Raw genomic sequence first — 25512 nt, 5'->3', positions numbered from 1 at the left:
TGAGGCGCTAGTAAGTGGCAGAGTAAAAAAAAGGTACAAATGATACATGTCTAAACAATATGATTACATAAAATCCTTGATAAATGCTAAAGCTTGTTGGAAATTGTTTGGAGATTGTTTTTGCTGCTGCACTGTATAACTGTTCTCTAAGAGGTACAGCTATGTGTTGTACTCTTTGGATGTTGTGTACTTTCTGTGTTAGGAAAAAGTGTCCTCTGTAATAATCAAGAGAGGTTTTTTGATCTCCCCATGCTCAGTTTCTTACAATGGGTGGAGGAGTACGTGTCAGAATTCGATTAAACCATCTTGGTCTTTAAAGTTGTTTTGTATATATACCAGCAGGTCATCTCATTAACACTTGGACAAAGTACATAGTAAGTTTGTAATTAAACATCCTCTTCCTTCCCATGGAAATCAAATACAATCACAAATTCTTCCTTCCCTGTATTTGTTTATGTTAGAGCATTGCCACTGCCTAAATTATGTTTGTTTTGGTACATACTTCAAATGAATTTTTTTATCATTATGTTCCAGACTGGGCAAATAAATATCATACGTGTACTTATTTTATGTAGCACCATGCCATGATACTCAAACAGAGCTAAGTTCCCCCAATGGGATACTCAACTAACACAGCTCTTCTGTTCCTACTAGCCATGTTTAGTCATCAAGAGATGGCAAGTGTCTGTGTAGTACTACACCATCCCATGTAAATGCCTCCCCAATTTTTTAGCTGTTTGCTCAAAGTTGTGGGTTATTAAATAGGAATATACTTTTGTTTATAATTTCTTACCAGCATAAATATCAGTATAAGAAAGACGGAAAGTTGAGTGGGCTGGACTTTAATGATAGGTGGTTAGAGAAGTTAAATTCCCCTGCACAGTCCTCAGGGTGCTATTAGCATCTGATTTCTGCACTTAAGAAATGGCAAGTGCATCTTCAGGGATGGCCCTTGGTTGTCCCGAAACATAAGCACCATGTTAGCATACCTGAAAAAATACTGCATGATTATGTGTTTGCTAGGAACTGGAAACAGCTGGAGAGGAGAGTATACCTTGCTGTCACATTTTCCTTTTTCAGAGCCATGGCTATACCTGGCCATGAGATGAAAATTGATGAAAATTAGTTCCTCATTTGGTTGTACATCTCTGTGAGAATAATGTCGACATTCTATAATTCTTCCACTTTGCTTTGCAAAGTCACACTGATTTAGTTCTAAAACTGCTTTTTTATAAATGCATAAAAAATTTTGTCTCTATTCTATTAGTGTGAAAAATATTTTTCTCTCTTTCTCTCTTTTCTTTCTCTTTTCTTTCTCTCCTTTTTCTTTCTTTTCTTTCTTTCTTTCTTTCTTTCTTTCTTTCTTTCTTTCTTTCTTTCTTTCTTTCTTTCTTTCTTTCTTTCTTTCTTTCTTTCTTTCTTTCTTTCTTTCTTTCTTTCTTTCTTTCTTTCTTTCTTTCTTTCTTTCTTTCTTTCTTTCTTTCTTTCTTTCTTTCTTTCTTTCTTTCTTTCTTTCTTTCTTTCTTCTTTCTTTTTCTTCTTTCTTTTTCTTCTTTCTTTTTCTTCTTTCTTTTTCTTCTTTCTTTTTCTTCTTTCTTTTCATTCTTTCTTTTCATTCTTTCTTTTCATTCTTTCTTTCTTTTCTTTCTTTTCTTTCTCTCTTTCTTTCTTCCTTTGTATTTTCCTCTCTTCCTCTCTTTCTCTCTTCCCCTCTTCCTCTCTCTCTTTCCTTCCCCCTTTCTTTCTCTCTTTTTTTTTCTAACCTAATATGTTTTAGTAATTCCAAAATTACTTTTGGATTCATTTACTTTATGGCTACGTTGTGTTTGGAATCAGTGGCTCACATTTTAACTGTCATTGGCAGAAAGAACTCACACATCAAATCTTTACAGCACAGATGAATCAATTGGATTTTGCAGATTCAATTATCTATGTTTTTAGTTTTATTTCATACAAATAGATGGTTTACGTCCTCTACTCTCACACAATTTAAAAAATCTATATTAACTGAACAGCTTACTTACGACCTAAGTTCTGGGGAGGTTTTCGTACTGGATACTCAGAATTGCAGAAATTTTGCTGGTTTTTTTCAACATGCAGTAGTCCCCAAGTAATTTCTTTTGAACGGTATTTTCCTCATAAATTTTAGTAGTTCTGCCCTTTTCCTTCTTGCCTTATTTACTTATTTCTCTATAAAGTATGTAAGATAACTGTAGCTTTGCTGAAAGGTGATTTAGAATTCATTAGCTTTCCCAGTTCACACTTCTAAAAGACTATGTTATCAGAAGCATTCCTAAGTTTGTTTGTCCATTTTATTAGCAATAGAGAAAAATTTCTTAAACTAGTAACAATTTCCACATTGGCAGGAAAAAATGAAATGTGAACTCTGTATAAACTTCTGCAGTCTGGAGTTGTTTTCCAGCCTTGGCCTGCTATATATTCCCTGTCATATGCTCTTAGGAACAGAATCCAGATCAGTTTACTTCCTATTACATAATCTAAGTAGTCGTCACTGAGACTTAAGCATTAGTAACTATTTCCACCCATGGGAGTCATGCATTGCACTAGAATAGAAGAAAAATATTTTTCCAGTATGTGAGAGATGATTCTTTTAGTCTGGGATTTAAACGAGTGGTAGGACATAGACAAAAAATACACCGGGCCATAATACTGGGGCCAAGGGTTGGATTCTGATTGCAAGAGCCCAGAGCAACTTTCATAAAGTTTACAGAAATTAATATCAGCAGAATTTCAATTGGAATCTATTGCATCTTATTAATGTCAAATATCCATCTCACAGATTAATGTGAATATTATCTTCAGCAATAAATTAATTAAATATTGCCATTTCCAAGTTACATGTTTATGTAAAAAGATACAAATTTAGATTTTGAAAATATTAACTAGTGATGCAGCCTAAGAATAGGCTAGGTTTTCCCATAATTAATACTTTTTCCTGCAGCTTAGTATTGAAAAATGGTATTAAAATTAATATCTTTTATTGTGGATAATAAAAAGTCTGCTGCTTTGGAAATATTATGTTATTTATTAAGCAATGTTCAACATCTGTGCAGCTAACTCCATTAACACTGACTTAAAACCTTAGTTCTTCCATTTATAAAATATTACAATTGCATGAATCCATAACTTCCCACTTCCAAACATCAGAATTCTTCAAATACCTATCAAACGTAAAGCTCCAAATTTACATGACTTCTTTTATTCTGGGAAGTCTTATATTTAAAACATTTATTCAATGTGAATTTTAGAGGAGGTAAGTGTGCTGATGTAGTTGAAAGGCAAACGTTACCAAAAATTGTTCAATATTGGTCTAAAAGGAGTTAAATTTTCAAGCATCTGCAAGTTGTCAAGCTGATAACCGCCATAATTAAATATGAGGGAGTACTGCTAGAATTTAAGAGATGCCATAAGTGGTTAGAAATTAATTAATAAATTTATCAATACTCTTGCAGTGTAGGGAGATAAAACTTTGACTTATAAAGGGTTTAGCTGAGCTTATTAAAGCTAGTTCTTTAATGGCAGAAGAAAGTTTTGGTTTAGGTTTTTTTGAAAGGTTAACTAGTTTGGTGGTTTATTTTTTTTCAGGTCTGCAGAATTTTACAACTTCAATCAACTTATTGTTAAATCTGATTAATTCTTCAGGCTGGATCACTGGCATTTTCAATTTAGCCATCAACAGTTCATTTCAGTGCACTTCAATTTGGGCAGAGTGACAACCTCTTTCGGTTAGATATTCTATTGACTGTCTTTTTGAAGTAATAAACAGAATTGCAGTCACTTTGGTTGGAATTCATTTCACTTAACTCTAGTCATTTAGTCATCTAGAATAAGCCAGTCATATAGGTTTCCCATAAAAACAATGAAAAAAGGTAGTAACAGAAGACATGATGAATGGGAGTCCACCTCATGACTGTGACTATGAACACAGATAATGGATACCCAGGAGAATGTGGCACCACAACACATGAAGTTTAAAAGAAAAAAAATCTGAAAAACCAAATCCAGCAACAAAAATCAAATTAATTATAAATACTGCATTAGTATTAGTTTTGACAGATTATGTTAGTCATCTCACTACTGACTTAGCAATGCTCCAAATCTGCTTTCAATGATGTAACATTTCCAATATATTTACAATATAATTTTCTCAGATGAAGGTTCCAGTACTGTAAAAACCTCACTTTAGTTACTGACTTAGTAATAACATATTGACATAGTGCAAATGGAATTTTAATTACACTAACAGAGTAATTTATATGTTCTTGCTTTTTATAGGGCAGTATCTTTCAGGATTCACTTCTGTGTCAGTAATCCTATTTTGAGGCTTCTAAGAAGGAGAAAGGAACTATATGATGTGCCTTTATTCTTGGTCAAAGTGAATTAGACCGTCAAATACACTCTGCACTGGTGCGGCCTCAGTTTGAATATTGTGTGCAGTTTTGGTCACCACAATATAAAAGACATTAAGCTATTAGAGGGTGTCCAGAGGGTAACAAAGATGGTGAAGGGCCTTGAGGGGAAGCTGTGTGAGGAGTGGCTGAACTCACTTGGTCTGTTCAGCCTGGGGAAAAGGAGACTGAGGAGAGACCTTTGTGCTCTACAAATTCCTCATGAGGAAGAGGAGGGGCAGGCACTTGTCTGTGGTGACCAGTGGCAGAGAGAGGGAAGGGCCTGAAGTTTTGTCAGGGGATATTTAGGTTGAATATTAGGAAAAGGTTCTTCACTCAGGGTGTTTGGGCACTGTACTGGCTCCCCAGGGCAGTGGTCACAGCGCCAAGCCTGACAACGCTCAAGAAGTGTTTGCACAATACTCACAGGTGTGTGGTGTGACTCTTGAGGTGTCCTGTGCATGGGTAAGAATTGGACTCGATGATCCTTGTGGGTCCTTTCCAACTCAGCATATTCTGATTCTGTGATTCTGTGATCCATCAGGAGCTCAGATCTGCAATCATCCTTGTGTAGCTCAGCAAACAGATTTTGCTGTAGCATCCAATTATCTGCCCAGTTGATGCTGTTCCTAAGAATCAGTCCACTGAAACGCTAGACCCCAAGAAGAAAGTTATGGGGATTGCTCATTTATTTTTATCTTACAGCATGAGCCTTTCCCTCTTTTCTGCTTCCCTCCATGGAGCCTGCCTTTGCCAACCTCCTAGACATTTGGAACAATGATATGCATATGTCTGCCTTGGATATGTGAGGGGCTCTTAATTTCCCACACTGCTTCAAGCACTTGTTTAGTTACTGCTTCAGTGGGATGACAAGTACACCACAATACTGATTCTTAATTACAAATAATTCCATATTTGCTTCATAGATACGAATATTTAGAGCTAGTTCCTTCGTCTGGTCTTCAAGAAAAAACAAAGTTTTGTTTCTCAATAAGCTAGAGATTTAGACTTTGAATACTTGTAGATATATTTTTTAAGAATGAAGTGAAATAGGCTTGAAGTAACAATGGTGATTTGGGGATTCTTTTTTCTTAGACTTTTAACAAGAGTAGAAAATTCTTAACATTAGCCCTATAAATACCATTTAATGTAATATATATTATATGTAAGTTCTTTTATTGTCACGTAGAAGTCTGGAAAGCGTTTACAAACATAACCCTTAGATTCAAGCTTGTAGGAGAGACTTTACAAACCCCAACATCTTTCTAAAATGCTGTCTAGCTTGGGCGCATTTTTAGTAGTTTTGGTCTCACACAGGATCTGTTTGTTCTGAAGATTAGACCCTAGTGGAAAAAAGGCAGTGAAGTCCGACCCTGAGTACATCTTTCATCTGCCTGGGTTTTATTTATCACATACCCCTTAGTCTCTGAATACAGACTAAAAGGAGACTATTTCCCTGTTTCAGGACAATTAGCTTGTTCTTTAAGGCTAGGTACAAGAGCTCCTTAGGAGCTACTTTGCCTCCAGATCTGAATAGTTAGAGCTAAAAGCAGACAACATACTGTCTTGCTGCCTTACAGTCTTTGCACATCTTCCTTTTCTCCAGGAAAAAAAAAAACAACAAAAAACAATCACAAGTAGGAGCAGAGCCTTCTCACAAAACTAGCGAGAAAGATTTTTCTTCAAAGGCTCAAAGTTGTTTCCAAGAGCTTGACAATAGCTTATAGAAGTTGGTGAGGCAATACCATTTGAAGAAATGGTACCTGCTATTCTACCATCCTGCTTAGAACTCATTAAAGAGGGGTTAATAAAAACTCAAAAACTTAGAGCATTTAAGCAAGGACCTTTGATTAGAGTATAATTCTTATTTAACTTATTATGTTCTAATGCTACTACAAAGTCATTTATTTAAAATACAACAGTGTAATTAACATGTGCTAAGGGTAAGTTGGAGAAGCAGATATTCAAACCTATAAAACAAACACTGTACCCCACCTCAGCTCCTAGCTCTAGTATTAAGCGGTACAATAATCTGCATTTGCTACTTAATGAGATTCTAAAATACACACGTATTTAAAAATCTCATTACTCACATCTTATTTGGACATTAGTCTATATGCCAGCTCTGACACTGATCTGGGACAAGACTTAGGTTACTCAGTCTGTTATCACATTTGTTTCCCGTGTCTAAAAGTGGATTATGCTTTTCAGTCACCTCACAGGGATGTTATAAAACTGATTTTGCTCAAGTTTGCAAAGCTTTTTGCAGTTCTTGGCTTACTGTCTGGAACTGGAGGGCAGTACACAAATGCCAAGTATTTCTACTATCCTACAGCAGCCTGGGACAGATTATTCACATGCCAGTTCTTTTACTCTGGGACATGTGGCTGCTGAGTCAAGTGGTGATGGGGCACATTGAGGACAAGGCAGACAAAATGCAAGCAGAAGAAAACAGTTACTCTAACACTGCAAAAAAATAAAACTCCCAGTAAAATCAGTCTTAATAAACAAGAGAACAATATAAACCCTTCTCTTTGACAAGCTGTTGTATTCATAGCTGATTCTGGCAGCTGGCAACTGCAGATTATTAATGAAGCATTGGTAGGAACATGAGCAGTTTGAACAGGTTGATTATAACTGACTGAAGTCTAAAATGCACAATATCAAGATACATTGTTTGTAGCATTTGCTCTTAGTTTGACCTTATTGCTTGCTTGCTACTTTTTCCTTTTTTCTTTCTCCCTTTTTAATTTCCTTCCACATCTATCCTTTCTTCTGCCTTCCTTCTTTTTTTCTCTTTCTCTCTTTAGTTCTCATACACCTAAGTAAGTTCAAATGTGCTGAAAACTGCAATAAAAATGTTGCATATCAGATGTTATAAAAGTGCCCTCTTGTTTCTCTCCTATTATTTGTTAGCAGACACATGCAGCTCCTATTACAGTTAGATGAGTTCTTGTTCACTGCTTACATAAATGGGATTTATACAGGGGAACTAGAAAGAACTGAGGAGAAAATCCTTGTGCACATCTGACAGGGTATGTAAAGGCTGAGGAATCTCTGTGTATTTGACAGTGAGGAGTGAGATTGATGGTTTCACTCAGGACCCACTCCAGTCACTATTCCCCTGCTGCTTTCCTGGGAGAGGGAAGGGGGTGTTCCTCGCCCACTGCTTGCCTATAAAGGCATAGGTATAAGCAATGCTCTCCTGCCAGCTTTAAGCACATGATGGAATTCATATGACTGACTAAAAACACTGGTGGTGATCTTTATTTACTCAAGCACTGTTTCTCTTTTCTTATTTTGGTCTGGTACTGTGTCCTTCACTTGAACATCACCACACATGCTTGTTTTTATAATTTTTACCATATTTCTTTTTATTCTTCACAGCCCACAATAACCTATAAGGGTTCTGAAAAGGTTTTTTGATTACCACTACTTTATTCCTTCATCTTTTGCTTCTTCCTTTATCAATGTTTGTGTCTACTAATGTAAAATTCTGGGTTTTTTTTGATTGTTGATGGATTTTGCACTTGTCATAATATTGCCTATATTACTCAACTCTTACTAGTTAGGCTTAGGTTAGAGCTGGGTATATTAATGGGTTAGACGTCTTTAGGAGGGATTCAGTTCCAGGGACTGCGGCAGGACATTAAGTGGAGATTTTGCAAGAGAATGCTGCTTTAGGTCCTGGGCATGTATGGAATGTTTGAGATGTTGGATTTAATGTTTGTGAGAAAATAAATATTTAGTTTCACCTTGGTACAAACACATATTTTTTATTTTTCTCCTCTTACCTTTTATTGACTGGAGCTAATATTGGCCATGATGATCATAAAGCAATATCAGGGAAGCTATTCTTAGCCATACTTCATGGGATAAACAGGAGGTGTGAGATACTATGATCCAGGCTCCTCTTCATGACAACATAATGCCCACTGTAGGCTGGCAGACAGGACCATGCAGTGGCCTTTGCACAAATTTGCCTTTAGGTTAAGGCACAGGAACAGCCACTGCCCCTTTGCTTGTCTCCTTAATTCTCCTGTAATTTACTGTGAAGCTTTTAAAGGGAGGAAAGCACTGAACTGTCAGAGCCTGTTCTTCTACCCTAAAGGGATGGATATAGTGGGATCTCTCCAAACCACTCATTAGTGACATTCAGGAACCTTCAGCATTCTTTTGACTAATGTGGTGGCTGTGATTTTTTCAAAGTGCTTTTGTATTATTTTTAGGAAAGGAGTGCTTCCTCAGTAAATTGATAAGCCCCTTCCATTTTTATGAAGAGCAATGTGTTGATGTTGTTTGCCATGACAAAAATTTATAATAGCGATAAAAGTGTTGTCATGTGAATATTAAATATGAAAACAAATATGTTGAAGCCTTTGAAGTGTAAGAAAACAATAGTTAACCTTTTTTTCATGAAACAACCAAAAGTTTTCTCAGATGAGCAGAACAGCTTTTCTGGGATAGATGGCAAACTCTCGTTCTCTACTTCCACTTAACTCACAGAAATAGAATTCTGCTTTTTGTGGCAGTTTTGAGGTTTTGTGCTCTTGAACATACAGTTGATCATTTTTATTTGTGCTCTAAGTTACAGTGGGCTTTCTGAGATACTCTTTCTTCTAATAGATCTATATTAGCAAAAACAAAACAGTATTTATTAATAGTATTTATTAATAGTGTCGATGGTGTCGACAAAGTTAAGTCTCAGCAACCAGAATTGTTTCTATTTGTCCAACTTGCTCTAGTGGCATGCCCATTATTTCCTCTCTGAGTTTTATCAGTAAACTAACATTAAACTGAGACTGGGATAAGCAGAAACAAAGTACATACCAGAGGTTCTTTCTGGACGTGTGTCTAAAAAGATGTATATGCTCTGTGTACAGAGCAATAGATACCTATTGCTGCCAGCAGGAAATCTCACTTATATGTTGCAGAAGCCAAACTACCTGGGTTTTTAAAATTTTGCCTAAAATCCAGATGTTTTAGTCATTGATTTAGCTTCCCCCAGGGGTGTGCCAGCTATATGAGATTGTAGCTGATGTCTACAGTCAGCTTCAGTGAATTGAAGAATCAAAAGTACACTGGGTTTCTATCACAGGGATAACCTAGTAATAGGTAATCTTAAAAGCAACATTTTGCTTGTTTTGTGGCTTATATTACATGCAGTGCTACATGGCATTTACCCTAAAAGTACTCCAGGCACTATCCCAAGAGATAAGTATACGCTGACACAGTTGGGTGTTTTTAGTTTTTGTTAAGGTAATCATCTCACTCCCACTGCTAATGCAGTTTACTGTGAGATATTGGAATATGCTGTGAGTGGCACAGAAGAAATCATGTAGAGACTTGCTGGTAATAACAGGTTGCATAACAGCAGCCTACTCATTGTTAGCATCTGCAGTTTTCAACACTAGTATGGCAGGAGACCAATCAAGAGTAATAAGTTGCCTAAATGCCCAAAAAAGAAACAGGGAGGAAAGAAGAATTTGCAGTTCATACTGTCTGTGTAGCCTGCTTTACATAGAAAAAACCACAGTGGACTCCAGTTCAGTGTTTAATAACAATGGTGTTTGTTAGTGGAAAAAAATCTCAGAAATAAAAAATGGATTTTCACTGCTACGTATTTTCTAAAAAGGTAATGCAGAATGTAAAAAACATAAGGTTTTAGATATGAGGATGATATTAGCAATATGAAATTTATTTCAGTCTTTAGAAGTTTTATGTGGATTTGAGCTGCCCAAAGGTGTTGGCTACACCTCTTAGAACCTCTGTAAGGTATCATGGTGTTGGCAGGTCTTATGGTCAATTCTAAAGTAGAAGAGCTGTGGAAATCTTCCTGATGTCTTCTGATATGTGGAAACAGCAAAATTAGTACCATAAAGCTCTACCTTGTTCCTGCAAGTAATATCAACATCAAAATATCAAAATCCTAAAAGTAAAATGTGGAATTTTAATATTGTGTGTTTATTTTATGGATACACAGGGAATTTTAAATCTCTGCTTATATCTCTGCTTTTCAGATGGCCACAGTTTGTTCCTCTCTGATGTTGTTGATGATGATGGTTTTGCTGCAATACCAATAAATCTCACTAAAACTTACATATAGCATTTACTTATAATTTAGGTGTAACTTTTTTCCATTGTTGCTTCTCCATACTGTAGATGGTAGAGCTACATAAATTAACCCACACAAACTAGTCACTTTGCAATAAGTGACTAATTGCAAATACAACTTCAGTGACTGAGATCAGTGATTTTTAACAGTTGCCACATTTTGACTAGGCTATTGGAAATATTCTTGCCACAAGGTTTTTTGCAGAACAGCTTTGCTTCTAAAAACAGACAGTCTTGTTCCCATGAAAGTCAGAAATTGATCTGAGGGTTTTTTATGATCCCTGCAGATGACTATTGAATAATGTAGTTTGATATGGAAAAAAGGAAAATAAAAATGACATCCTGTTTCTTTCCTTGTTTTTCAGTCTAGTTGGAGAAGAGACAGAGACCAAAAAATGCCACCTGCCACAGGAGCGCCAGATTACCCACCTCCTGATGGAGGCTGGGGATGGGTTGTGGTCTTTGGGGCTTTTATCTCCATTGGATTTTCCTATGCCTTCCCCAAAGCCATCACAGTGTTCTTCAAAGAAATACAAGAGATCTTCCACACATCATATAGTGAGATAGCTTGGATATCATCGATAATGTTGGCTGTCATGTATGCAGGAGGTAAGACATTTGTGAAATTAGTAAATAGCATTGCTTGGTTGTTTTTTTCACATGATCCTAAAGCATTTTTTTCCCCTTAGGGCCTTTTCTTTGTTCCTCCACCCAAGTTTTAGGTAATTTGGATTAAAAAATATTTTGCAATCTTTTCCTAAATTCACAAAGTTTGAGAGTATAATTTCCCAGCAAATCATTGCCTAAATAATTTCTTCTGGGTCTAGGGGGTCATTTTCCACTGCCTTGGTGAGATCTCTCAGTAAATCCAATGATGAAGCTTAATCACAGAAATTATGACAATGAGGGTTCATTCTTGAGACACAGGTATTTGTCTGTAGACAGGGGTTTTATATCTGGTCCTTATTTGTCCTAAAATCCTATTTTCATTTAGGCCCAGAGTGATGTTTCAAACATGCCATTTGTATGACAGCTAAGATGCAGACAGTCTTATTCTTGGGACTGAGCCGTGAACATAAATTGTCTGATACCTTTTTTCTTGTAAGCAAGCAAGTAAAGAACAAGACAGATGTAAAAGGATTTTAAAGTACAAAGCTATGTTTAAGAACTAAGTGTCAAATCTGCTTTGACAGGCTTTGTGTCCATCAACCCCAAAGACTAACTTGTTAAATTCTGCGTGGTTTCTTCATTTTTTTTCAGAACTTTTTTCTCTTTAAAGTATTGGTGAGAGCAAGCTGCTGCTTAGGCAAAACACTTAGACCCTTCAAAGGTGTGAATTACATTAATTCAGGCATCAGAACTGGTATTTCCCTTTCTTTTAATGTTAAGAGGTAACCATCTGGAACATCTGACTATTTGCAGTGATGGGGCAATTAAATGCATACATTTATAGACATGTGTTTATGTATATGTACATGTATGTACAGAGACTGAAAACATTGTGCTGATAGCATATTGATACTGAAACTCTTTAATCACTGAAGAGTATAGCTCTGGTATTTTCCAGAAATGGTATCTGGGTACTAGTAAAGTGCAGTGTCACGTCCAACAAATGAATGAAGTCTCATTTTCAGCATGATAGTTTTTTTATCTCTTATTTCAGCCTCCCTAAGCTCTGACGCATGAATGGCCCTTACCTTATTTAGCAGTCAGGGAAGTAGGGAGCATACCTACAAAGAGGATCAGGCTATCTGGACTGGTCTCTCCAACTACTTCTTTTTCCCCTCTGACTACAATAATGAAGCTGGAGCCTTCATAGCATTAGTTTTAGAGCCTCAGTTGATGGGATGGAAAAATGGATCTTTTTTTCAAATTCTGTCATTCACAGACACTTTATGAAGACATCTTGACGGATGGTATCAATATCAACAAAAGCATGCTATTCAGATATTTTGATAATATTTTTATTCATATACTAATAGAAAATCGTAAGTTATTCAGATGCCAGTGGAGAAACATAAAGTATTTTATAGGATGAGAGACAATAGTCAAGTTAATTCACCAATATTCACCAGGTGAAGAAATAACTTGAAGCAATCAAGAGTGGAGTAAAAGAGGGTATGTCTGATCACATTCAAGTCGCCCCTAATTCAGGACTTTCTTAAGGGTGCATCTGCACTTGCACTGTAGAGTGTATCGATGTAATTGTGGAGGCCTCTGAACGAGTGCTGAACCCTTCTGGGGCATAGGAAGAACACAGGTGTTGAAAAGCTGGATTTTTTTTCTGCTTTCTCTATGCTGTGACTTGCTGACCCTGAGCTCCTTCAGCTCTGTAAATCAGGTTTGCTCTATAGTGCAGGTGTTGCTATGTTGTGTTCTCTGCACAGCATTTTTTTTATGCCATTTCTGTCAGGTCAAGGTTCACCCAGGTTTTATTAACAGTGCATGTCTCAGGACATTTAGCTGTGGTCATTTCTGCCTGTAAGGTTCAATGTGCAAAACTTTGCTATTAAATACAAAAGATTATTTCTGCCTTTTCTCAAATCTTCTTTGACTGTTCAGATTACCAGTTACTAATTCCACTTGTATATTGACATTAAAAATTACAAAATTGTTTGCTATTCATTCTGCTAACACCTACCCCATTTACTACAAAGATTATCAGCACAGGAACAGTAAGCAGAGTTGTTTGGGTATCTTGTTGCACACTAGTGGTTTTAAAATGCTGAGAATGACGACCCTGCCTGATATAAACACTCTTTGAAGCCAAAGCTTCTCTAGGACCACTTCCTAAAAACTAGGCCATTTAGACAATCACTGGCAGAATATGAAATAGCAATCCGGAAAAACATTTCTGAAGGAAATCACTTCATTGTTTTTGCTGTCTGAAGGTGGTTTGATTCTTTCTTCACATTTGATGTGCTGTAATGTGAAATACACATTCAGGCCACAAGGTACATTGTTTACTATGAAGTGTGGTACATACACCTGCTATGAGCACTGTTCACCATGCTACTAATGAAGGTAACCTGAAAACATCTAAGATCTGTCATCCTCATTACAGCTTAGCATTCAACCTATTAATCATCACAGTGGGGTCAGTGAATAAGTTAGAGTCTGTTCAGACACTTTTTGCTTTGGAGGCTGCACCCTCTTGCAGTAATTAGCTGGCATCTGTGTTTCAGCAACAAGGTATCAACTTACCTTTCAGTGCCTCAGAAAAAAGCTCCAGTAAGGAGCTAAAAGAATGTTAATTATATTTATCACTTACTTCATACTTAGAATAAATGGCATTAAATTATAGCAGACCATCTGGCAATCCATATGGTCTCCTGCAGTCCTGGTTAATTCCAGCAAATAGGTCAAGCACAGCATTCACCCTGTTAGGAAAGCACCAGACAGAGGTGACAAATCTGATAAATCAAATCGATATGAAACTCCTTTTCTCTCTCAATTTGTCACAACATGCAGTTCCATACAGTTTTCTGTTGTGTTTTAGAGGGTCGGTTTGTTTGTTTTCTTAGGCTCTCTCTTCCTTCTTCCCCCACCCCCAACCTTTTGATGTTTGTTAGATTTTACTAAAAAGGCATCCCAAAAAGCAAGATCCAGTGATGTGATTAAGGTTACAAGTATTGCACAGCCTCTGCTGTTCAGACCATGCTTGATAAAAGCGTCCTCTGGAGAAGAGCAGTTGTCCAGTCTCCATGGTAACTCCTTCTTCTGCCTCTTTTGAGCAGACTGTCAATTGCATTAAATTAAGGGTGATGCGTTTGTGATGGATTCCTTCACCCAAGGGACTGAGTTTGGGACCAACAGACTTTTGTCACTGGAGGTCAGAAGCTGGGATAAAATGGAATTAGTTGAGTTATCCTGACAGCACAGTCTGTGTTCTTACATGTGTGTGAACTGATTCATGTATAAAATGCATGTATGTATTCTTATGTATATAAAATATGTGTCCATATACTTACAGAGTCATATTTCTGCTCCAGCACACAGAAAAATTAAGGAATTAAAGAAAAAGGTCAAATACATTTGACCTCAAGTTCTCTTAGTTCGTTCTTCTCTTTTCCAGACCTTTACCTCTCACTTTGTGCAGTGTTATCAGCTAAAGGTGATTAAGGAGCTTCTTATCAGAGCTCGATCTGTTTCCTGTAAAAATGTTTTCAATGCTTTCAGTGTGGGTTTGATAGGAGCCATAGTGGCAGCTATGAAAGCCATGTGACAAGTCTGGTGATTTCAGACTGAGCTGACCTTGAGTTTTAGATTTCCTCAGGGAAAAAGCAGTTTTTTCATTCACTGGTTCTTAACTCTTTTGCTGTCATTTTTCCAAGAACAGTTTCCAAGAACAGTTTCCAAGAACAGTCTGTGGTTTTTGTTTATTTTGTTTGTTTGTTTGTTTGTTTGTTTGTTTGTTTCTCAAAAAAGAATTTTTTGGGTATAACATTAAGTTATGAAAATTAGCTTGAGAGCTGATAAATCCTTCAAGCCGTATCCAGCTGTGAAATGTGGGACAGTCTTGCCGGTCTGAAGTTCAGAAAACATAAAAGGTTCATTTAAATTCTGGATATTATTTCTGAGTAAATAGTTTAAAATGCATCTTTAGGCTGCTTTTGAAGAAAGATGCTATAAAAATGTATGGAGAGGCCACTATAATTTTTCAAAACACTCTCATACTTAAAAAATGTAGCATTTAATATCTTCCTTTCTCGTCAGTATTGCTTAAGTTATTCAAGTCTGAAGTTAAGCGTTTCCAAACAGTAACAAACCCTTAAAGGATTTTTCATGTGACAGCACAAAAGTAACCTATAGACAAGTCCTCATTTTGACTTTGTCTAATATTAATTTGGAAAACAACGTATCATATGGTATGTTCAAAATATTTGTGATTTTATCTCAGTGGGTGTTTTGGTGATATTGCTGTGAAGATGAAATGGCGTGCACAGTGGAGATGACAGTTGTGAAATCCATGTAACACAAACAACAGATGGTTATGGATTTTTACTTTTGGGTAGGACCTAGGTTCCTACACTTTTCTTCCTCCCTGATAACATTTTCTAATTTTGGTTTTACAAATACTGGCACAAGGAATTCAGTGGCCATCCATATGGAGATTGAGAAGCTTTCTTGAATTGACCTATCTCCTTTGTTGTCAGGGGCAAGTGTTTTTCCCCATCAGAATATGCAAAGTGTTGAATTTTAATAACCTCATTTAGAGTGCCCTTGAAAGCAGAACTTGCTAACTTTCTGAGTGCCTCATGGGCATGAGGGAATACTTCACATTTAGTCTAAGATGTATGTAAAACATCTATGTCAAGTTAATTTGAGACTCACAGATAAAGGAAAAGGAGTCATAATGAGGTTTCACAAGAACAGAGCATTTTGACTCTTACTAGCAAATGGAGATAAGAGTAACAAAATATTATAAATATACATTAGTTCAGTTCTTAAAAAACAAGACCTGAATGCTAAAGTCTTTGAAGGGTAATACAGCCAGGTCTTATATTTCTTGGAAGGCTTTGAGTTTTAGTAAAACTTGATGTTGTAGGGTAGTGTTCTACAGTAGCAATATGTTGTTTCAAACAGAGATGTTTTAAACAGAAAGGTCTTCCTAGATGTTTAGAAAACACTCTACAATGGTCAAGGGAAGAAAGGTGAAAAAAAAAGCATATCTGTTGTAGATGGTTTTATACATTTTCTTTTCAAACAGGTTTGTCACCCTACATACAGGATCAAATTTTGTCAAGTTTTCATGAATAAAAGGTTTTACTGGGATCTGAATATATTCAGGAAGACAGTCTCAAAGCTCCCACTGAGTGAAATAAGGAAATTTTTGTCTTTTATTGCATTCTTGTGTTAATTTTGAGTAATTGTCAGAAATTGATACAGAGCTCCCATTGTGTTTCTATGAGCCTCTACCTATGAGCCATAGGGTATTGGTCATGGTTTGATACAGAGAATCACCTGGGGCGTGCTTTAGAGGCAAACATGGCAATGCTAGGTTAGTGATTGAACTTGGTGATCTTAGAGGTCTTTTCCAGACTTAATAATTCCATGTTTCTATAGAAATATTTGTGGCAACTTAAATTTAATTAACATGAGCCTTTTACTAAAACAGGTCTCATTTGCATACAAGTAGGCAATATAGATTACATAATGAATATTAATTAATAACTCTTTCCCTTTGTAAGACTGTCTTGATCTTAACTTGGTTTTATACACAGGGATTTCAATAAGTAAATCAATATTGACAGCTTTTTTATCTGCAAAAATGATGCTTTTTTGATTTCCACTTAGTTTCAATTAATAGGTCAAAGTCTAACAATAATAAATAGCATGCATCGTTTTCTAAGGGGCTAAAAGTTTGGGTTTGTTTAAGAAAGGTATCAAGGGACAAACTGAGGCCTTTGATATGTTCATAGAGCTTGTAAAACTTTGAGGAAAGAATGCTTATTTTGTGAGTACTGCAAATGTTGGATTAGTTCCCATATAGTTTTTCACTGGACCATACAATGGTTGTGTTCGTGATGTGTGTTGGGTAATTCAAAGGTAATGAAACAATGGTCTAGCGCAACTGGGAATCATAAGACATTTATGCAGATACCAGAGAAGAACTGTGGGGAAGGAAAAGTCTGTGTATACCATTGTAGTCACCCAGCACTTCAAATGAAATAATAAACCCAGCACTTTACAAAGAACTTATTATAGAATTTTACTGGTCCATTGTTTTGGAATGTCTAAGAACTATTCCCTTGTTTATTTTGGAGGGTATATTCAAGGGAAACAGAGTTGTACTGATATGTTTAGAAGATATTCTAAGCCAGTATCAAATGGCAACAGCTGAGACGTACTGTGATTCATAAAGATATGTAGTTCTGCAGTCATTTAGAGAGATGTGTGTGCCAGGGACTCAGTGACAGGTTTGTGGTGATGCCATAGGAAAAACAAAAATAAAAAATGTGATGGTTTGGAATGTATTTTATGATTATATTGGGCACTCTTTAAAATGATTTACTGGTTTTGAAGATATTTGCAAAGACCACATGGCACATGTGTTTTAATGTGTAAGCCATATGAAGAGTTTTTCAGGAGTCAGAACCTTTTCATCTAATAGTGATATTCTCTTGGGATTCTGTATGTCAAAGATTACAAACAAATGCAGCTTTAGTAGGTATTACATGTTTTGTTGGTGCATACAAGCCAAAGAAAATCTTGTCTTTCTTTTCCACAAGTTTTGGCAAATATTTTTTCATTGTCATTAAACAGTTAACTATTTGCATTGCAGCTTTACCCGATTTTTGTTTGGGGGAATATCTACTATGACGTGACATCTAAATGAAGGAATGTGATTAAAACAGGACCTCTGTTGTGAAATAAGATGTTGATTTCCTCATATAGTTCAAACACATTTTTTACAGCTTCTCACTGATGATGGGCATGTGTGTCTCGCTTGGTTTCCTATGTGTAATGCTTTGAAACACTTGCCATTAAGAGCTTTAACATTTAGAAAACTTTGAAGAAAGTAATGGTATCCTTACAGCTGGAGATAATATGAGCAGGATTCACATGTTTAGTCTTCCTTAGCATAGGCACCTACATCTGACCTGTTCTGTTGTCAGTCAATAAAGACGGGAATTTCTAATTCATTCCTTCTGAATGTCCAAAACACATCAAATATAATGACTTTTTCGGCTTTCAATTGCTAAAATAATCTAGAGGTAAAGTTCAAATTTTGTACATATCTGAGTTGATGCCACCGTACATTATTGTTGCACTACACTGATACATTATATTTTGCTACCTAGAGACCTTGAAATCTAAGAATGTTCGTATTAGAGATACACACTCACTGTTAGGGATTTTGAGCTTGTTGTGTTTAAGATTTGATTTTCTTCTTTAATCTTCTTTTATGTTTAATGGGTTATAATTCTCCCAAGTTCCAGTGACATTGACTCAGTTGCATTAGTTTTAATGCTACTAAAAACACCAGGTAATTTTAACAGTGCCTTTGAGCTTGTAAATTTTCTCTTACCTTGCAGTGACTTTCCTCATACTCATAATTCCCTTTCTTCCATACCCAGATAAGAAAAAACCACAACAGGCTTGTCTAATAATTGGCCAAGTTTACATTCTTCTGTAGCTGATTATAAGCTGACAGGAATCTGTGGATCTGTTATATTTTCTTATGTTCTGTGAATGATTTAAAGTTAAATACAGTTCAGCCTCTTTGTAACAAGATCCCCAAACACTTCTCTTATCAGTATCAGCTGGCACCACCAAGCTGGTGGTATTCACCCTATTGAAGTAATTATTGGATATACCTTCTGGCTTATTTGTTAGCAAGCTTATCTCTATTTCATAAATGGAAAACAAAAACCTAAGGGTACAGTACAATTTGACCTTAAGTATGAATCTCCTAACTTCAATTTTAATTTATTGGATTCCATAGAGCTCCAGTGCTGCAAAGTTCTCTGAGAAGTCAAGAATCAGGCACTGTGACTGTAAGGATATTCATTGCAGCAACAGATTCTGTAACAAAACACTTCCAGGTAGTGACCTGAAATTGTATGATTCTCACATGGGAAGAGAATGTAGTCAACATTGGAGATAATTCTAAGGTGCCCATGCCCCCTTACATGAACAATCACTCGGATGACTGCACGTCGCAGAATGAGATTTCACAGAATTTCACAGAAATGATGTGGCAGTTCATCTCAGAGAGAGATTCAGTGTCCGTTAGGTGACTGCATATACAGTAATAAACAACACATTTGGCTTGTATTAAAATAAGAAACTATACATTTGCAAGTTTCCTAAGACTGGTAATGAAATGCAATATGATACCTAATAACCTTGAAAAAAATGTTTGTAATTATTTTGAACTAAGAGGAAGAATTAGTTCATGGTAATGCCACCCAGGTATATTTTTAATTTGTTTATTTATATGGCAGAACACATTAGGTATATTTCAGAGTGAGTTTTTTGAAGACTTTTCATTTAGCTGAAAATACTGAGGCTTACAAATTTTATTTCAGCTTGGGAATAAAATCGGTATTAAAGCATAAATTTAGTTCATTGTTTTAATTTTCTGTATTGTTCCTTAAAAATCAACTAGCATGCCACATAATATATGTGGGAGAGATTCTCTTGTCTTTTACACAGCACCATAGTTTATACCTGTGGAAAGAGTGTGCAAGGTTATTACATTTGCCATTGTGATTTGGAAGCTCTTTATATTTACTTACTCAAATGTAAACAGTAAGCTGAGTGCAAAGCACTTGACCCTATGCTCAGAGAACCAGAGCTGAAGTGGCAAATGGGGTTAAGACAAGAACAAATTTGTATTATGGAATTTCTTCCAGATTATTTCACCTGATGTTATAAAAAAATTACCTGACAAGGTGTTCAGATACAAACATTGCCTAGATCAGTCAAAGTTCTGACCAATTGCTTTCCAGTAAGATGTATTGAAACTTACCAAAGAAACATAGTTTCTCCTGTAGGAAGAAAATATTACTTTCCCCAGTAAACCTCAGTAATTATCACAGGCACACATGGTAAATCTTTGCAGAAGTAGGTATATTTCATTGGATTATTTTAATATGTTCTTGCTGAAGAATGTCAACATAATTCTTTAGTTGAAAGGTGACTTCAGAAATGTATGATGCTTAGGCAGTATCTGTAATACAAATCATGAAAAGCCTGTATTTTAATGGGCACTAATTTATTTTGAATTGATGATGAATCACAGTCATTAGAAGGAAGCTGCTTCACATTACTAGATGGAGAATAAGGTTTCTGCCAGTGGCAGGTTGTTTTATTTCTTCACAGCAGGTAAAAAACCCCTCCTTGTTCAAAAGCCACACAAATACTACCTTCAAGTGCAACAAGCTGGGACTAGGTCACCAAGCCCCTTCATGTTGCTTTTTGGAGCAGAGCTCAAATACTCCTTGTTCACGTAAGCAGACCTGATCTAGACTTTCCCACCCTCACGCCTTTAGAAAATCTTGTCTATGGAGGTGCATCCTCTGCTACTACAAGGGAAAGGACTGTGTAGAGAATGTTATGAATGTTGCTTCCTCTCTAGTCCAGCCAAAATGCAAATACCATAATGGCCTCTGTCCAATTCCCTCATATTTCTTGTTCACTGTCCAAATCCCAGGCTTTTTCTACTAATTTTTCATTACTTTTTCACTCCTGACTTGGTCATAATTTATGCTAATTTCGATTGAGTCCGCAAAATAAATGGCATGTGACTCTACACAGAGAACAATTAAAAAATTTGAAAGTGCATTAAGTAAAACTTTTTCTAAAGTAGATGGAAATCTAAAAGTTTTTTATTTTTTTCTATAAAATAGAGTTTAAGCCTGGTGATACTAATGTGTTAAGTGCATTTGGAAATAAACTTAAAATGTTATTGACAATGACCTAAATATGATGACTTCTCTGGACACTTCCAAGTTATAAATACATACATACAGATTTTATACTTCTCATCACATTTATTTTAAGTACGTAGATGAGATTTAATGATCTACTCATGATCCATAATTTACTGAAAGTGGTCCACAGAAACATCATGGGTAATAATAGATTCAGTATTTTCAATTTGAAGTTTAATTATACAGTGCAAAACTGAGAGCAGAAAGGAATATGATAAAAGAGCAACTGAGAAGAAGAATCTTATGCTTTCTCTGAAATTACATATTATTGACTGTAACAGTGTATAAGGAATCATTTCCAAATTGAGTTAGTTACAATATTCTGGAAGAAAACAAATAAACTGTAGGATGAGGTGCAGAATGGAAATGGGATATTGTATGAACTTTAGTATGATGGGCAATTTGTGGAAGACAGAGAAATCTAAATGACAACATTAATCTTAAACAAAGTTGGCTGAATTTTTCAGTGTGAACGCATTATCTGAAAAATGTACTGGTTTGATTAGGAGACAATATACTCTGCGTTCTTAAGAACTACTCAATAGCCTGGGCTATTGTATTTGTTATGACTTTTTGCTCTCCAAAATTCTGCTAAGCAGAATTTACAAAGTAGTATTCTAGGAAAAGTAGACAGGGATTTTGAAGTAGAGGTATAAAAATAATGAATGATAATAGGAAATAATCAATAGAAGGTGGTAAGTAGTGAAAATTTACAAATATTGTGTTCACATGTGCATACACCCAGATTTTTAGAAAAGGCAGACATTCCTCAAAGAGGAAGGAAGAAAGAAAAAAAGGAAAAACCATTGTAACTATCTAATAACTTAGTTTAGGAAAAAATATCTGTGAGGAATTAAAATATTTGCATGAACTCCTCAGATTGGTTTTAGTTTTTTGGTTTTTTAGTTTTTTTAATTGGTTGGTTGGAGGTTTTGTTGTTTTTTTTTTTGTTTGTTTGTTTGCTTTTGTTGGTTTTTTTTTAACACTGTTTTAGTTCCCAACAGCTATGTCTTAGATTAGCTACATATCTCTTATTTTCAAGTTACTATAATTTTTACAGTGGTATAGTGTAGCCTCTGTCTTTTTTTTTTTTTTTTTTTTTTTTTTTTTTTTCATTTTTATGATCTGCAGAAAATCGCCTCCACCTTTGTAACAGCAGAATATACAGAACTTGTTTGGCAATCTGGTTCACAGTCAGCAAGCTGTAAAGACAAGTCTGATAGCTAAAAATTGTAACGTGCTTTGGAAAGGTGCAAAGTACTGAACTCTAAATCTTCAATTAGAAATTTTTGAGTTCTTTGAAAGTGAAAGCGTGAGTTCAGAAGGTTTCAGTTGAAAAACACTTATAAATGGAATAAGTGCCTTCTATTACTCCTGGAAAAAACCAACCTGGTTTTATAGTTGAATCCATCAATCAGATGAGGGAAAGCATTGGGGTTTTTTATTTTGTGTTTGTGTTAGTATGTAGTCTCCATGTCTGGGCATAGCAGTTTTTAAATAAGATTATTTTTGAGACAGAAAAACAATTAGATAGTTTCTTTATCTATCTACTATTAGATAGACTGGTTATCTCTAAATAAACATCTAGTCTGTGGTTAGTACCAATTTCCCTTTGTTCCCTCAAAGTAGACTTATTAGGATTTCTTTTAAATATTCAGAATATTAATGAATTAATATCAGGGATACTTTCAGTTCATGTGCTCAAAAACAGATATTACCAAATTGAACTTAGCCTTTCATTTCAGTCATCTACAGAGACAGAAGGATAATACTCCAAAGATGGTATCTCAAAAAAAAAAAAAAAAAAAACTACACATTTTCATGAGAACATTTGAGTTATGCCTTACGAAATACCTTAGAGTTATGCCTCATGAAATTCCAAATTAATCCCTGAAAGAAATGGAAATTTAATTTATTATTACCTTGTGTAGTTTATAATGCTGTAGATAATTACATTTATTAATATTTATATATTAGTATTATTATCTTTACTGTATTTCCAGGGAGGGATAGTGAATAAGTCCTTGTTTGGTTTTTCATTTGAAGGACAAGTAGCTTTTAATGGGACAGGTTCATTGTGCATTTACCAGTAATATTATTTAAGTTAAATCCCCAACACATTTTTTGAGTCAGAAAAGTTGTTTGAAATTTAGATTCTTGCAAGCTTATGACATTCTGAGAACTTAATTGTTTAATTGTTTAATACATAGCTTTAAATTCCTTGTCTTTCTTCTGCAGAAAACTTTCATTAATTTTTCCCAATACCTCATTATTTGCCACTGAATTTTCTAGTGTTCATGTCAATACACTACATGCTCAAGTTACAAGCTGGTTACTTTGGTTTTCTGTGAAGACATGACCATTTTTCTGAGAAGGTTATTTGAAATGCACATATGCTGCAATTATATTACTCCCCTTTACAGAGTCATGCAGACCATTTCTGGAAAAATACGTGCTTGGTGTTACAGGATCTGTGTTTAAAAATACAGCACTCTTATAGGAGCTTGTGTTCCATCTTGTTCCCTTCTTTCTTCTCTATTGTTTCCTACCTTTTTCTAAGTTGAAAGAGTAGTTTTTGAAAATATCTCTGCATGGGCTTCACTCAGTGATACTGAGTGTAACAGGAAACCAAATATAAGGAATTTTTTTAAAAATGCTGAAATATTTTTCTGCACTTTATTTCTTTTCATAATAAAGATGTCAATGTGAAATTTGGACAGTTAATTTTGAGCCAGAGCTTTTTTAGTCAGTGATCATATATGTTTCTGAAATCTGCTGAGTGTTCAGTAGCTCATAGAACTACACTCATTTTCTATTAGAAATGACAAAGTTTCATATTGCTCACTTCAAAAAAAAGTCATAATTTATCTTAAAGTCTTCTGAATTGTGATCAAGTGTTTTAGCCTTTCATGAAAAAAATTCTGCAGCAGAGCGTGTAAAACATAATTAATATAAAGCATTGATACGTATCCATGTAAATAAAAATCAGCATGGCTACTCCTTGATTAAAAACTGGGCATTTTTCCAACTTTTTAAAATTCATAGATATAGAACAATTTGCTAACTTGAAGACATTTTCTAAATTACATGGTCCATAACTCCATACACATTTGTGCCCTAACAAACAAGAAAAAAAGCCTGCAAGCCAAACAAGAGCTTTAATCAAAATATGTAAAGCCCTTGATTCATGTCTCTGATGTATCGCTAGAAAAACACAAAATACCGAAGCAGATCAAGGATCTGTGATTCCTCCATAAAAGCAATACATCTAGAGCAAGTACCAGCAAAAGTCAGCTTATCTTTGCAGTCAGGCATACCTGTTTGTGACTTGAGCATTTCACTTCAAAACTTGCAGGTGTAACTTTTTTGGGAGGAGAAACTGTGAGGAAGCAGCTAGAGCTGAGCACTCGTCCATCAGTCAGGCTCCTGTGTGTTACCACACACACAATTACTGCATTCCTCATAAACCTTCTAAGGAATAGATGAAGGTCATTAATGTTCATTAGAGATCAAGAGATAAAAGCTTGGTAGAATACAAGGCTCCTTCAGGACACAAGTGAGAAAGTGAGCATTCAGAGTAATGACAATGAGAAAATGTAGTTAAGAGCAGGGGAAGTGGAGAGCAAAGTGTGATGGATGGTTGAGCAACTGACTGCATCCTCCCTGGCAGGTTGAGCTTCTAGCTGCTGAGCTCTCCTAACTCATAGTCTAGCAATCCTAACTTGATGTTACACCTTTCTGCTTGGTGGTATTTACTGCAAGAGTATTTTTTCTCGTCGCTTTCTGTCAAGGTTACTGTGTTATCTAGATTTATGGAATCAGTGCAGCCAGTTGTAAATGTTATATGAAATGGGAAAAAAAATATGCTGCCAAATGCACTGAGGAATTACAGACAAAACTTCCCAATGATTCTTGAACTAATTTACTTCATTGGTGTTATACAAACACATAGGATGTGTCAGAAATGCAGGTTACCATTCCCAGAAACACAATGAAGAATACAAATATGAAAAATAATACTAAAATAGTTGCATGACTTTTTAATATTTCTAATTCTTTTTTCTGTGTAAAGTCCAAGAGTACTAAAAGAATATAGCCAAATGTTTTTGAATGAGAGATAAGACTGTCACAGAATGCATAGTATTTTGACTTAGTCCTGCTTGAGAAACAGCATCTTTTGAAAATATTTTCCAAGTTAATGAACAGGTTTTAAGCATTTTGAGTTGCTTTTCCTCTGAATACCAGGGATAGGATTCCATTAGCAGTACTAAGTACTTGCTTAAAGCCTTTGTGATTGAATGAGTTTTTGTTAGTGGACTTCATATTTTATTAAACAAAAAAAAAGAGAGAAGAAGTTGAACTGCTCTTAGCAAATAGTTTATACTAATATTAATTCTTGGAGCTTCTTTGGCTTTTCCAGCCTTGTAGGAAACAGAAGGAAAATATAAACCTTCACTGGAAAAACAGCTGCATTGACTCTGCAGACAGATGGCTGAAAATGTGCTTAAACCACTTGACAGGATGCAATCCACAATGTAGCAATAGTG

The 25512-nt window shown here is 35.5% G+C and overlaps 1 protein-coding gene across 1 annotated transcript in view; it reads left to right on the top strand.

The window, feature by feature from the left end:
• LOC131592831 (monocarboxylate transporter 2-like) overlaps positions 1-25512 on the top strand; it is a 79514-nt gene that overhangs the window by 36485 nt on the left and 17517 nt on the right. The window contains exon 2 of the mRNA XM_058864635.1: positions 10889-11132. Coding sequence (XP_058720618.1) covers positions 10919-11132 — 214 coding nt within the window. The 5' untranslated portion in view covers positions 10889-10918. The remainder of the gene's footprint in view (positions 1-10888; positions 11133-25512) is intronic.

Source organism: Poecile atricapillus, chromosome Z (assembly GCF_030490865.1).
Source record: "Poecile atricapillus isolate bPoeAtr1 chromosome Z, bPoeAtr1.hap1, whole genome shotgun sequence".
NCBI classification, from domain to species: domain Eukaryota; kingdom Metazoa; phylum Chordata; class Aves; order Passeriformes; family Paridae; genus Poecile; species Poecile atricapillus.
Note: the sequence above shows the minus strand (reverse complement) of the source record. Positions and strands in the feature narration are given on the sequence as shown.